Genomic DNA, 13690 nt, shown 5'->3' on the forward strand with positions numbered 1-13690 from the left:
TGAGCTCCCTTCGTTGGCAAGAGTGGGCAGTGCCTTCCAAAGGTGCAATTGTGGTTTATTTCTCTGAGTGATTGCTTATAATGCCAGGTATGGGTTATAAGTTGGCTTTCATAAAAGTAAATGACAGGGAAAAATATTACCTGGGGCACTTGTGAAAAAAATACATGCATTTAGCTGGGTGTGGTGGCACAGGTCGGCTGGGAGGTGGAGGCAGGATCGGGAGCTTAATGTCATCCTCAGCTGCACAGTGAGTTTGACGCCTGCCTGGGCTTTTTGACACTGTCTTAAAACAGAACATCCTGATCCAAACCAACCAAACAAGCGAAGTCTCCACCTCTTTTAAACAGAAGAACGGTGCAGAGGGCAGCTGGACTGCGCGTCCGAGACACCTCGGCACCTGCCACTCCTTCTACTCCGCCCTCCATGAGGCGGAGCCAGAGAAGCCCCGCCCATATCAGACCCACGTGATCTGTCAGTTCCTGAGTCTCCGGAAAATGGCCGCCGGGTGTGGTGCGGGCAGAGCGCTGGGAACCCTGCTCTCTCGGCGTCGCCTCCTCTAACGAGGTCCGTGGCGCGGCGAGCCGGTTCTGCCGAGCCGAGGACCGGCTGTGACACGGTCGGTGCGGAGGCGGCGAGGCCGGGAGAGGGAGGGCAGCGGGAGGGTCCGAGGCTGGCCGGCGGCACCGGTGGGGGGGGGGGCGGGTGATCCCGAGGCTGGTGCGGAGCCTAGGGGCCGAAAGGGTGAACGCGGTGCGGTCCGGCGGGTCGCTCCGGTGCGGCGTTCCCGGGGGAGGGGGTCATTGGCGGGGACTCCAGGCCCAGGCGGCTTCCATGGCTGTCATACCCATCATCATCACCTGGTGAGTCTCCCCATCACTCAGCAGGTGTCGCCGAGGCTTTTCCTTTGCTTTTGGGGGGTGGGGTGTTGTTGTTGTTGTTTTCTTCTGTGCTGTCACCGCGGAGCCCACTGACCCATTGTCCTGTGCTGGCTTTTAAACGCCCCGCAAGCCCCTGATTAGGACGCGTCCATGTTTGCTTTGTCAGCCAGCAGTGTAGGAATTTTTTTTTTTCAGGTTGCTTTCACGTATTGAAAGATTTAAGCCGGGTTTAGAACATTTTCTTATTAGTAACTGTGTTGCTCTCTGCTCGCTAGAAGTGTTTGCTAAAAATGTAGCGGCTTTCTCTTGTTTCTCAGATTTCTTTGCTGTGGGGTGTGGCTGGGGGAAAACCTCTTGGAGGTGATTCTCATAGGTTAGTCCCGCCTCTCACATTTCAACACCAAGAAAAACAAGGCATCTTCATGAAAAGGAAGGTTCCCCCCCCTCTCTTTTCTCTTCTCTCTCTCCTCTCTCTCTCTCTCTCCCTCCCTCCCTCCCTCCCTCCCTCCCTCCCTCCCTCCCTCCCTCTCTCTCTCTCTCTCTGGCGGTTGGTGCAGAGATGAGAATGAAAAGTGCTGTGGCAAGGTGTGTTCTTTGTTCTTAATCTTTGTTCTCAGTCTTTACAAGGACAGGCTACTTCATCGGACTCATTTTGTGGTCCTTTTTAACAATCTGTTTCTGTCCTGGCGGTGCTGGTGCATGCCTTTAATCCCAGCACTCGGGAGGCAGTGGCAGGCGGATCTATGTGAGTTCAGATCCAGCCTCGTTTACAGAGTGAGTTCTAGGACAGCCAGGGCTACATAGAGAAACCCTGTCTCGAAAACAACAACAAGAAAAAAAAAAAACCCAAAAAGCAAAACAAAATCTGTTTCTGAGCTCCACCACAGGTCTGCCAAAATGGAACTCTCTCTCTGAGTTAATGGTATTCGATATGCTTTGCAAATAATTGATGTGCACACCATTTAGGGTCCTTTTAAACAGTCTCCCCTCCCCTCCTCTCCTCGCCTCTTCTCTTTTCTTCATATATGGCCCTGGCCTGACAGATTAGCTTGCCTCTGCATCCCAGGTGCAGGGGATAAAGGCTTGTGCCATGTGCCAACACATCAGGCTCTAATCGAGCTCTTTAGGGGCACTTAAATGTTAGTAGCGGCCAGAGCACTCCCCAGTCCCAATCAGAGCCCAGGCTGGGTGGTGAGAAGGGGCAGATACATGTAAAGAAATGTCTGCTGCTTTTCTTCCTATACGTTCTCTTCTCCTTCTCCATCTTGTAGTAAGCATGGGTGCTCTTAGCTGACATTCATGGCAATCCTAACATTGCCACCTACTTTTCTTTCCAAGTCATATGGTTTGCTTTTTTTTTCCATCTAGAATATCTCTGGATATTTTGTTCAACTAGAAATTCAAATATTTCGTCTTTAATTTCCTTGAAAAGAGATGTCTTATATCTCTTTTTTATTTTTACTGCCTGATCCCTTTCCTATAGTTTCTTTTTTAAAAAATATTTATTTATTTATTATGTATACACTATTCTGTCTGTGTGTATGCCTGCAGACCAGACCCCATTACAGATGGTTGTGAGCCACCATGTGGTTGCTGGGAATTGAACTCAGGACCTTTTGAAGAGCAGGCAGTGCTCTTAACCTCTGAGCCATCTCTCCAGCCCCTCCTATAGTTTCTGTTTTGGTCCCTAAGTCATGCCTAGAGTCCTGGTTCTTTGTTTTTTTTTTTTTTTTTTTTTTTTTTGAGACAAGGTTTCTCTGTAACTTTGGAGCCAGTCCTCAGTCCTGGAACTAGCTCTTGTAGACCAGGCTGGCCTTGAACTCACAGAGATCCTCCTGCCTCTGCCTCCCAAGTCCTAGGATTAAAGGTGTGTGCCACTACCGCCCGGCCAGTTTTTTTTTGTTGTTCTGGGTTGTGTATACATATACTACTAAATTTAATTTTCTATGATCCTGCATGAGTGTGTCATCTCCCTCTTCCAGCTTTTGGTGAAGAATGTCAGCTTTTTTCCCCCACTGAATTCCTGAATGTTTAGAAGGCATGAGCAGAAACCTTAGGGAAAGGAATCTCACAGGGGTGAGGAGAGGTCAGGATACCCAGGAGCTTTGTGATCTGTTTTGCCGGGTCCTCTCTGGTTCCCTTAGGAAGGGGGCCTGCTCCTGTCTGTAAGGTCTCATTCTCTGATGACTGTGATCCTACACTTCATCCATAGTGACATCCATAATTCCAGTTCTGGACTGCCCACCTTATCTTCTGAGCCTGACCTGTACAGATTGTTTGCATAGCCTTGCCTGTGGCTATGGCAGAGAACATTCTTGTTGAGGGGTGACAGGGGGCCTGTCTGTGGACAAAGACCCCCCCCTCCCCAGAAGAGGCATCCTTTATGTACCTATGAAGTTACTTGCTTGACAGTGGGATTCTGTTTGCTGGCATAGTTTCTGGAGATAGAAGAGAATGGAGTTAGCCTTTAAGCTTGAAAAGATACAGGTCTAAGCCATTGTGGACTTTGAAGCTGTAGCTGTCAAAGCATGCAGGGCGTGTTTTGGTTTGCTGGGAGTATAACCTCTGGCATTCCGTGTTGATGCGCATTCTACCAAGATTGGGTTGGTTCTACTGTTAAAAATTGAGCAGTGAACAGAGTCCTTATTCTTACTGAACTCTTTGCTGGGGTAGCAAGAGCAGGCTAAATAAGTAAGTGGCGTGATGAGTCATGCTGAGTGCTATCCCAGATAAAGCTGAGTTCGGGAATGGTGATAGTGTTGGCGGGTGATGGTTGGTTTATACTTAGTGGCTGGAGTACTCTGTATCAGTTGACATTTTTTGGGAACACAAGACAGCCTGAAGAAAGTGAAGTAGAGTGGTAGGAGGTGAGCCTCGGGAGGAGGAGAAGGGGAGGTCTAAGTGAGACGTGAGGCTGGAGCTAGGCGGGCCGTGCAGGAATGCCATACTGTGCTTTAGTCTAGCACTGGACGGTGCTATATCCTAAACAGCTGAGACAACGCATTTGTAGTTCTTACTCCCTCTCCATATATGCACAGACATTTTTTAATCAATACAGTGTTTAGAAACATATTGATCCCCTGTATGAATTTGTCCGCCTGAGTTTGTGTACACCGTTTGCATGCAGTGCCTTGGAGGCAAGCTCCCCTGGAGCTAGAGTTGTAAGAGGCCAGGAACTGGGAACTCAACACAGATCCACTATGTGTTCTTATAAATAAAGTTATGTGATATTTAAAATCTTTATCCACGTTTTTCCTAGTTTTAGAATTGCTTCCTAGGTGTGAAATTATTGGATCAAATAACTTTTTTTTAAACTAAGGCATATTGACATGATTAATTTACATGCTACAGAATATACCCTTTTGAGGGTATGGTTTTGAATTTTTGTTGTTTTGTTTTTCAAGGCATGGTTTCTTTGTGTAACAGCCCTGGCTGTCCCGGAACTTGCTTTGTAGATCAGGCTGGCCTCAAACTCACTGAGGTCAGCGTGCCTTTGCCCCTGAGTGCTGAGATTAAAGGCGTGCGCCACCACCTCCCAGTATGGTCTTGAATGTTGACACATCCAGGTAATTATGTAACACCAGCACAATTGAAGTAGAGAATAGCCATCAACTTTCCCATTCTCTCGGATTCCTCAGCAGTGTCTCACCTTTTGTCTTGTACCCTAGCAACCCCCAATGTGTTCTGTCCAGGTAGTTCTTGTTCCAGAAGGTCATATTTACATGGATTCATATAGTGCAATAATAATTTCTTCCCACTGGCCCCCAAAATAGACTTTATTCCTGTATATTAAACTTGAACCCTTTCTCAAGGACCCCAGGAGTCAACTCCCTTCTGTTCCATTAGTTCACAAAGTTCTAATGCCATCTTCTAAGTCCAACATTAGCAAGGAGGCAGTGACTCGGTCACCCCAGACTCTCCGTGAACCTGTGGGATTCAGTCAGGCACTCTGCTGGTACCTGTCTGTAATCACATCATTGGGAGGCAGATGCAGAAGGATCTAATTTGAGGCTAACTTAAAAATTATGTATGAAGTACCTGTTTCCCTCAATTAAAATATCTCTTTCCTTGCTCTCTGTCCTTCCCCCATCTCAACTATTCTGTTCCTCAAGTTTTTCTCCTCCTTCCCTTTCTCCCCTCCTTCTCCCCTTCTGCAGGCCCTTCTCCCCTCACCCCCATGTTCCCAATTTTGTCAGGAGAGCTTATCTATTTTCCCTTTCTAGGGGGATCTATATATGTTTCTCTTAGGGTTAACCTTGTTACTTAGCTTCTTTAGGGTTGTGGACTATAAGTTCATTATCCTTTGCTTTACAGCTAGTAACCACTTAGGAGTGAGTACATACTAAGATCACCTTTCTGGGTCTGGGTTACCTCACTCAGGATGGGTTTTTCTAGTTCGATCCATTTGCATGCAAATTTCAAGATGTCATTGTTTTTTTTTTACCACTGAGTAGTACTCCAGTATGTAAATGTACTACATTTTCTTTATCCATTCTTTGGTTGAGGGGTATCTGCGTTGTTTCCAGGTTCTGGCTATTACAAATAATGCAGCTACGAACATAGTTGAATAAATAAATGCCCTTGTACTTTGTTTGAGCATCCTTTGGATATATGCCCAAGAGTGGTATTGCTGGGTCTTGAGGCGACCTGCCTAGCAGGTCCTAAGTTACTCCAGGGTCTTGAAGAGGCACTATCTGAAAGACATGGGAGGAAAGAGAAACAGACGCCAAGCAGTATTCTTTGTCAAGGCATCCCGTTTATTGAAGCAAGTTTCATGTCTTAAATACTCCTCAGAAAGGAGCTTGGGCAGGGGGAACTGAGGAAAGGGGGAAGGGAGAACTGAGGAAAGGGGGAAGGGAAGGAGGGGCTCGGTAGCTAGGCAACTAAGTGGGGCAGTTTGGCAGCTAAACAGGGCAGTTGCAAGGTCAGTGGCTAGAACATCTGCTGTTAGTGATAAGCAGCAAGCCATGAAGACACTCTGTGGTGCTTTCCAGAGCTTGAGTCTCCATGGTCAGCACGTAATGTTTTGACTAACTTTAAGTTTTCTTTTTTTTTTCTTTTTTTGGTTTTTCGAGACAGGGTTTCTCTGTGGCTTTGGAGCCTGTCCTGGAACTAGCTCTTGTAGACCAGGCTGGTCTCGAACTCACAGAGATCCGCCTGCCTCTGCCTCCCGAGTGCTGGGATTAAAGGTGTGCGCCACCATCGCCCGGCTTAACTTTAAGTTTTCTGTCTCAAGATTTTTACTTCAAGGCCCTGTGAGATGTGAGAAAGGAGAAGCCTGAAATGGCTCCTGACATTGAGGTAGTTTGATTCCCAGTTTTCTGAGAAACTGCCATACTGATTTCCAGAGTGGTTGTACAAGTTTGCATTCCCACCAGCAATGGAGGAGTATTTTCCATACTCATTCTCTCCAGCATAAGCTACCATTGGTGTTTTTGATTTTAGCCATTCTGTCAGGTGTAAGATGGTATCTCAGAGTTGTTTTGATTTGCATTTCCCTGATGGCTAGCAAGAAACCTGGTACTAGAGAAATTCCCAGGAATCCACAAGGATGACCTTAGCAATAGTGGAGAGGGTACCCAAACTGGCCTTGTCCTGTGATCAGATTAATGACTATCTTAAATGTCACCATAGAACCTTCATCCAACAACTGATGGAAACAGAGACAGAGACCTGCAGTGGAGCACTGGGCTGAGCTCCCAAAGTCCAGCTGAAGAGTGGGAGGAGTGAGAATATGAGCAAAGAGGTCAAGGCCATGATGGGGACACCCACTGAAACAGTCTACCAGGCTAATGGGAGCTCATCAACTCCAGCCAGACAGGGAAGGATCCAGTATAGGACCAAAGTAGCCCCTCTGAATGTGGGTGACAGTTGTATGGCTGAGAGAGACTTAAGGGCCACTGGCAGTGGGACCAGAATTTATCCCTACTGCTTGTACTGGCTTTTTGGAACCTGTTCTCTTTGGATGGATACCTTGCTCAGCATAGAATATAGTAGGGAGGGCCTTGGACCTTTCTCAGAGCATTGTGCCTTACCCTCTCTGAGGAGTGTGTGTGTGTGTGGGGGGGAATGGGGATGGGGGAAGGTAGAGGAAATGGGAGGAGGAGAGGGAGTGGGAACTGGGATTGATATGTAAAATGAAAAAAGATAGTTTGTTTTGTTTTTTAAAAAAATAAAGTGAAAAAAGAAAGAGCCTATCTCAAGAACAGAAACAAAAAACTAAACCAAAACAACCAAACAGAGGAGCGTAGTCTGAGTCTGAGTCTACACTATCTGAATCAGTAGGTAAGGTACAACATACCTGCTGCATATGTGCGCGCGCATACACGACAAAGGAATATTGGTCTAGTGCAAAACAACCAGTCTGGACAGGAATTAAGATCTGGATTGAGTTCAAATACTCATATTTCATTATTGCTTCAGCCTTTTTTGAGCTGATATAAAGAATTTGAAATAAAGAGCTGTTTAATTCTTAAATTCTGACTTCTTTTGAGATTAGAATATGAACTCAAATACACATCCTCTATCTTCATGTTGTCTGAAGATTGGGTGTCTGGATGTCAGGGACCTCTCTCCTACCACTCTCTATTCCAAACTAGGCACCACATACTGACAGCTAGAAAGCCACACCAAACACCTTGAGATCACAGACAAATGGTTGAGGAAACTGCATCTAATCGATGGGATGCCATAAAGCCATGGAAACCCTAAAGAACACTAAAGAATGGTGTCAGGTCAGGTCAGCTAGCATTCCCTAATCTGTCTGCCTAGCAAACTCTTCCCAGGCACGTGTCAAGTGCTTGTGTACAGGATGAGCAAGGCAGACACAGTCCACGCCTATGGGGCTCAGTGAATGGTCATTCACTCTGCTTAATTTTCTCAATGATATCACCAGACAAGTTGATGATTGCCTCTCGTTTTATGGATGAGGACACTCAGGAATACAAAATCAATAAGGGCAGAGCGGGATTCAACCCAGGGCTACCTGACTCTTAGAAACATGCAATGCTCTTTCAACCATTTCCTTACAACATAAGTAGTTACAAGTACAACCGTACAGAGGTGCCCTTACGAGGTTCTCTGATCTTATTTTGTATTTGATTTATGCTTCAGTTCTTTTCCTCTAGTAAAACAATCTCAACAAATCCTCTCTGTTAATTGTGATGAGCCCTAATGCACCTTTGGAACCGGCTTAGCAGCCTGAGAAGTGGATCAATCGATGGCTTGGGTTTTGTTCTAAATGGTCTGAGTAATGTCGCTTCTCTCTTCTGTTGGAGAACACATTTCAGTGTTGGACTGGCAATAACTTGTGAGGCTTTTCTTATTTTGTGAGGAGAAATAGTTCATTTTCTGAAGGAGCAATTTAATTCTAGCAGAGGTGAAATTTTTGTTTTCCTTTTTTTAATTTTGATGAATCCCAATCTATCAGATTTTTCTTTTTTACATACTGTTTTTTGTTTTATGTTCAGGCAGTTTTCTTGATCAGCGGTTACAGAGACAGTGTTCTTTTTAGCAGCAGTTTTGTGCTTATGTGGTACATTTGGTGTATTTTGAGTTAGAATCTGTATAGTAGGCGAAGGAAGGACTGATAGTTTTACATTTAGATGTCCCTTGAGTAGAATGCAGTCTACTTAAAAACAATTTTAGATTATTCTTATTTATTCATTGACAATTTAATGTATGTATACAATGTATCTTGGTCACACCCACCTCATCCCACCCCCTCTACTTCCTCTAGACAACCCTCCTTTTCCCAGCTTACACCCTACTTGTGGTAGTGTACACTGAGCAAACAGAGTGCTTTTTTAGTGGTGGAGACCGGTGGAGAACAAGCAAGTGGTCAAGGCATGGGAGTGTGGGGTTACTGTGGGGCAGCTGAAGTTATTGCTCTCAGACGTCCCGTGGTAGGCCACGCTTTGTCATAGCGTGGCCTGCAAGAATGAGACCAGCTATGGGCACATCTGATGAAGAGAAATTAAATAGACAAGCTGAACACAGATGCCTGGGTGGGATAGGCCATGGTTTTGTAGTGAAGGGACCGAGGGGGAGTTGTAGAACCACAGGGTCATGGGTGTTAAATAGGTGAGAGGCCATTCCATTTACAGTCCTCTGCTGAGATGAAAACATTTGATGTTTTTCTCTTCCGAGAAGCCATTGTAGGGCTTTGAGCAAAAGAATTCAGTTCAGCTCAGTAAGGCTCTAGTACACATTTCAATGACAGCGTCAGTCACTTGCATGTTGGTCAAAGATGCAGATTCAGGGACCCTGCCAAGACCTGCTGAGTCAGGGGCTCTGAGAGGACAGGGATCTGTGCTATAAGACCTCCCAATGATTCCAATGCATCCATGCCTGAATGTTCTTTATTTTTGATTGATAAATACTAATTTTATATATTTCCATGTGTGCATACATATGGAACGATCAGCTCAGGCTAATTAACTTGTTAATCACCTCACATCTTTATAATTTCTTTGTGATGAGAACATCTAAAATCAACTCACTTGGCTAATTTGAAAAAAACACGATATGCTACAGAACTGTTGGCCCTGATCCAACTAAAACCTTGTACTCTTGAACCAACATTTCCTTTTCTGTTCATACCCACACTTCTATAGCCTCTGCTAGCTCATCTAGAAGCTCACTGTGGGGTGCTTTGTAGACAGAGAGGGTCAAGGAGGCTGAGTGGAAGCTGTGAGATGTCAGGATGGCTTGTAGTCTGGTAGTGATGGAGGCAGTGACAATAGATAGGAATTACTTTTTGTAGATAGAGCTAGAAGGGCTTGCTATTTTAGGTTGGTTATATATTAGATTCAATGTCATGTGAGAGGGAAGGTAAAGTCACAGGCCTGGGCCCTGGAAGGATGGAGCTGGAGCTCCAAGATGGGGTCAGCAGTAGGCACATTGGAGCACCACTTCCCTTGCGCTTGGGGAACTGGTGATGAAGCTCAGTAGCATCCATCTTGGGTTTTTGACGAACTAAGTTTGATATGCACTGCTAGTCTGGGAAAGGACATTGTAGTGATATTTTGTGTGTAACCTAACAAATAGAGCTTGTTTGAAGATCAAAGTGCAGAGCTAAACCACTAGTTAGCCATAGAGGCCAAGCAGTGGTGGTGCACATCTTTAATCCCAGCACTTAGGAGACAGAGGCAGACAGATTTCTGTGAGTTCAAGGCCACCCTGAGCTACACTAGTTTGAATCTGCCTAAAAGAGAAAAAGAGCTCACACAAAGGGGACCCCAGCATTTGGGATCCCGTGCCTTTAATCTCACAGCACTAGGGAGGTGGAGATAGGAGTGACATGGCTGGGCAGAGAGAGGAGTATAAGGTGGGAGGAGACAGGAGCTCAGTGCAGTCTGAGGATTTGTAGAGATGGGATCACCCCTTCAATCTGAGCACTGGAAGAGGTAAGAACTTTTCAGTGGCTGGCCGCTCGGCTTCTCTGATCTTTCATCATTAACTCCTCTATCTGACTCCGAGTGTTTATTATTAAGAACAATTGGAATTCGTGCTACAGGACGTCTTTTCAGCATTCTGAAAGTTGAGGTGTAGGGATTTGTTTATATTTCTACCATTGGAAGTGTATCCGAACACTTTTAAGGGTAAAAGTGAAGGATATTTAATAATCATTTTGTACATTTTGTCTGACTTTTTTACAGGTGAAATAAAGTCGGCTATAGATTTCTGTGAAAATGTCGGTTCTAATATCACAGAGTGTGATAAATTATGTGGAAGAAGAAAATATTCCTGCTCTGAAAGCTCTTCTTGAGAAGTGCAAAGATGTGGATGAGAGAAATGAGGTGAGGCCGGGAGTAGACTGCTCTCTGCACGAGGTGCGGTGCTAAGGATGAAGGTGGGAATAGGTGGCTCTCCGCTTCAGTGGACGTATTCATGATGCAGCTTCTTCTTGGAGTATTTTGGATTTCGTGATTTGAAAGTACTTTTAGCTCATATAAATCATTGAATATTGAATGTAGACTTCTTGACTTTCCCCTGATAAAATAGTAAGTATTCAGGAGGTTTGGTTCTTGAAAACCACAGTGCTCCGAGGAAGCTTTATAATCTAAGATTCCCCTTCCTTCAACTAGAGCAACCAGACTAAATGTTTTTTCAGTGGACTCTCAAATCCTCCTGGGTCGTTCATTTCACACACCTTGGGATTTTAGATGCTGCATGTTTTAGAGAGTATTATATACACTATGTTACTGTTTAGTAACTAATTAGTAAACTTACCTTAAATATTAGTCTTAAATACCTTAAATATTTCTGTTAAATAGTGTAAGCAAAAGCATTGCTCTTATTTCATCAGATGTAGTATGATGGTTGAGAACTATTCAATGTGACATTTTAGAGAGTAATAAAATTTTAACTGTCAAAGTATGTATTTATTTTAATAAATCTTAAATTTTTAGATTATTATTTTATGGGTATGGGCATTTTACCTGCATATATGCTTGTGTGCCATGTGCATGCCTAGTGCATGCAGAAGTCAGAAGAAAGCACTGGATCCCCTGGGACTGGAGTTAACACACAGTTGTGAGCTAGCTACCAGGTGGGTGCTGGGAATTGAACCCAGGTCCTTTGGAAGGGCCACCAGTGCTCTTAACCACTAAGCCATCTTTCTGCCCTTCTTTCCTTCTTTAATGCTAGGGATCGAGTCCATGCCCTCACGCATAATATGTTAGAACACTACTGTGGAGCTGTATCCATAGCCCTACAATTGATACTTTTTATTTTTATTAAACGTGTGTGTGTGTGTGTGTGTGTGTGTGTGTATGTAGATGTGTAAGTTAGGGGACAGCTTTCAGGAATTGGTTCTCTACTATCGTGGATCTTGGAGATAGAATGAGATTGTCAGGCTTGATGGCAAGTACCGTTATCCACTGCGTCATCTCTACTTACAGAATTTAATCTTGGAGCAGGATATGATGGTGTACTCCTTTAATCCCAGCTCTCAGGAGTCAGAGGCAGGCAGATCTTTGTGAGTTCAGGGACAGCCTGGTTTTAAACTGTTGGACTGGGAGGTCTAGCTGTTTAGTAGAATGTGCTGCTAGCATGGGTGAGGCCCTGTGTTCAACAAGGCTAGGAGTGATCCAGGGCTTCACAAAGATGCTTAGATCTTCACATCTTTTTTTGTCTTTAAGTTTAGAATCTAAATTTAAGTATTTAAATTCCTTCATCTTATTCATCTTTAGCTTATCATTTTATGTATTTTGTGTGTATGTGTGTGGGAATCCTAAGACAGCTTGCAGAAGTCGTTCTCTCCTTCCACCATAAGGTCCTGGGGGCTCTGACTCAGCTCTCCACAGCCCTTGCTCAGCATTCCTGAAAGGATTCTTCAATATTAGACGAGGGAAGTAAAATGATATATGTGTGTGTTTAGCATATAATTGGCCACAGTCAGTGCATCTGGGTTCTTTGCCTCTTTTATTTATATACTAGAGAAGTCTCCGCTTATGAGTAGTTCCATCTTGGAAAGAGCAAGGTCACTTTCCTTGGGGTGGAGCAGGGCTGGGTGGTAGGTAATATTGAGACTGGACATTCTGACTAAGAAAATGAAGCAAGACTTTAAGAGATGGGTTTTTTTGTGTGTGTTTATAAACACTCTAAAAGGAATTTCAAGAGAGGATTTCAGAATGCTTTGGTTTTACTCTAACTATTGGGAGAAGAATATAGTCCTATAAGAGATGACTGCTGTAAGGGCACTGATTGTGTAAGTCTGGTTCACATAAAAAGGTAGAAACAAGGTCCTAGGAATTAGAAGGGAAAGGTGGTTGAATTGTAGGCGGGTTTGCATTGTAACCTCCTGGGAGCTGAGAGGAGGACGGACACCCCTTGAAAAGTTCAGTTGGTGCATAGTGTTCTGTTTTCTTTGGTGTACTTGGGCCTGAGATCACGATAAGAAGTAGAGGAGAGGTGTCTTAGTCAGCTTGCGTGCATTTGTAGTGTGATTCCATAGTCTGGGTAATGTCTTCTCGTGGTTCTAGAGATTAGGAAGTCCAAGATGAAGGCATCTGCTGAGAGCATTCTTGCTGCTCACAACATGGCAGAAGTCATCCTGTGGGTGAGCGAGGATGTGGGAAAAGGGATTGAGAGGGACGAGAAGGGAGCCAAATTCTTCTTTTATTAAGATCTCATTGCTACAGCAACTAACCCACCTGCACAGTAATGCCATTCATTGATCCATGAGGTTGTGCTCCCGTGACCTAAATGCCTCTTCAAGTCCCTGCCACTCAATATTGTGTTGTATTGAGTTTTCAGTGTATAAACTTTGAGGGATACATTCCAACAATGAAGGATTAGGGGATTTTTAATCCTCTTCATTTTAGAAAACAGTAGGCTTGTGATTTGGTGGAGTATGTAAGCCATGATATGGAGGAGACTTTTAGTGACTCATCTTCAAATGCTAGGATAATGTTATCCTGCTGGCAGATTACTTTTATTTCTATAGCTGTGGCTGCTAGCTTGGTTGAACATAAAGTAACAGAATCTAGAAATAATAGACTTTAAGATTCAGATTACAAAGTAACTCTTCTATCTTTAGGAATAAAACTGAGCCAGCCCTGGAAAGTTACATTTCTGACTTTGGTATTCATTTATTTTTCTGGAGATTGATCGCAGGGCCTTGCACACCTGAGGCATGTGTCCATCACTGAGCTATGTACTCTAATTAGCTTATGACTTTTTGATCATCAGTAAACTGAACCTATAGGTTCAAAGCTGTTGATAAATTCCATAACCACAGGGAATACGTCTGGGCTTTGCATACCTTTGTGAGCAGGTAAGTGTGGACCTTCTCAGTGTTGGAGTGA

The 13690-nt window shown here is 44.3% G+C and overlaps 1 protein-coding gene across 27 annotated transcripts in view; it reads left to right on the forward strand.

Moving 5' to 3' along the window:
• Positions 1 to 464: 464 nt before the first annotated feature.
• Kidins220 (kinase D interacting substrate 220) overlaps positions 465 to 13690 on the forward strand; it is a 97704-nt gene continuing 84478 nt past the window's right edge. For 18 of the 27 annotated variants that reach the window (XM_075984109.1, XM_075984108.1, XM_075984104.1 and 15 more), the window contains exons 1-2: positions 472 to 616; positions 10538 to 10678. In XM_075984109.1, coding sequence (XP_075840224.1) covers positions 10571 to 10678 — 108 coding nt within the window. In that variant the 5' untranslated portion in view covers positions 472 to 616; positions 10538 to 10570. Of the gene's footprint in view, positions 617 to 10537; positions 10679 to 13690 lie in introns of all 27 variants that reach the window. The other 9 variants (XM_075984112.1, XM_075984113.1, XM_075984089.1 and 6 more) reach the window with 4 other exon arrangements.

The sequence above is a fragment of the Microtus pennsylvanicus genome, chromosome 8 (assembly GCF_037038515.1).
Source record: "Microtus pennsylvanicus isolate mMicPen1 chromosome 8, mMicPen1.hap1, whole genome shotgun sequence".
NCBI classification, from domain to species: domain Eukaryota; kingdom Metazoa; phylum Chordata; class Mammalia; order Rodentia; family Cricetidae; genus Microtus; species Microtus pennsylvanicus.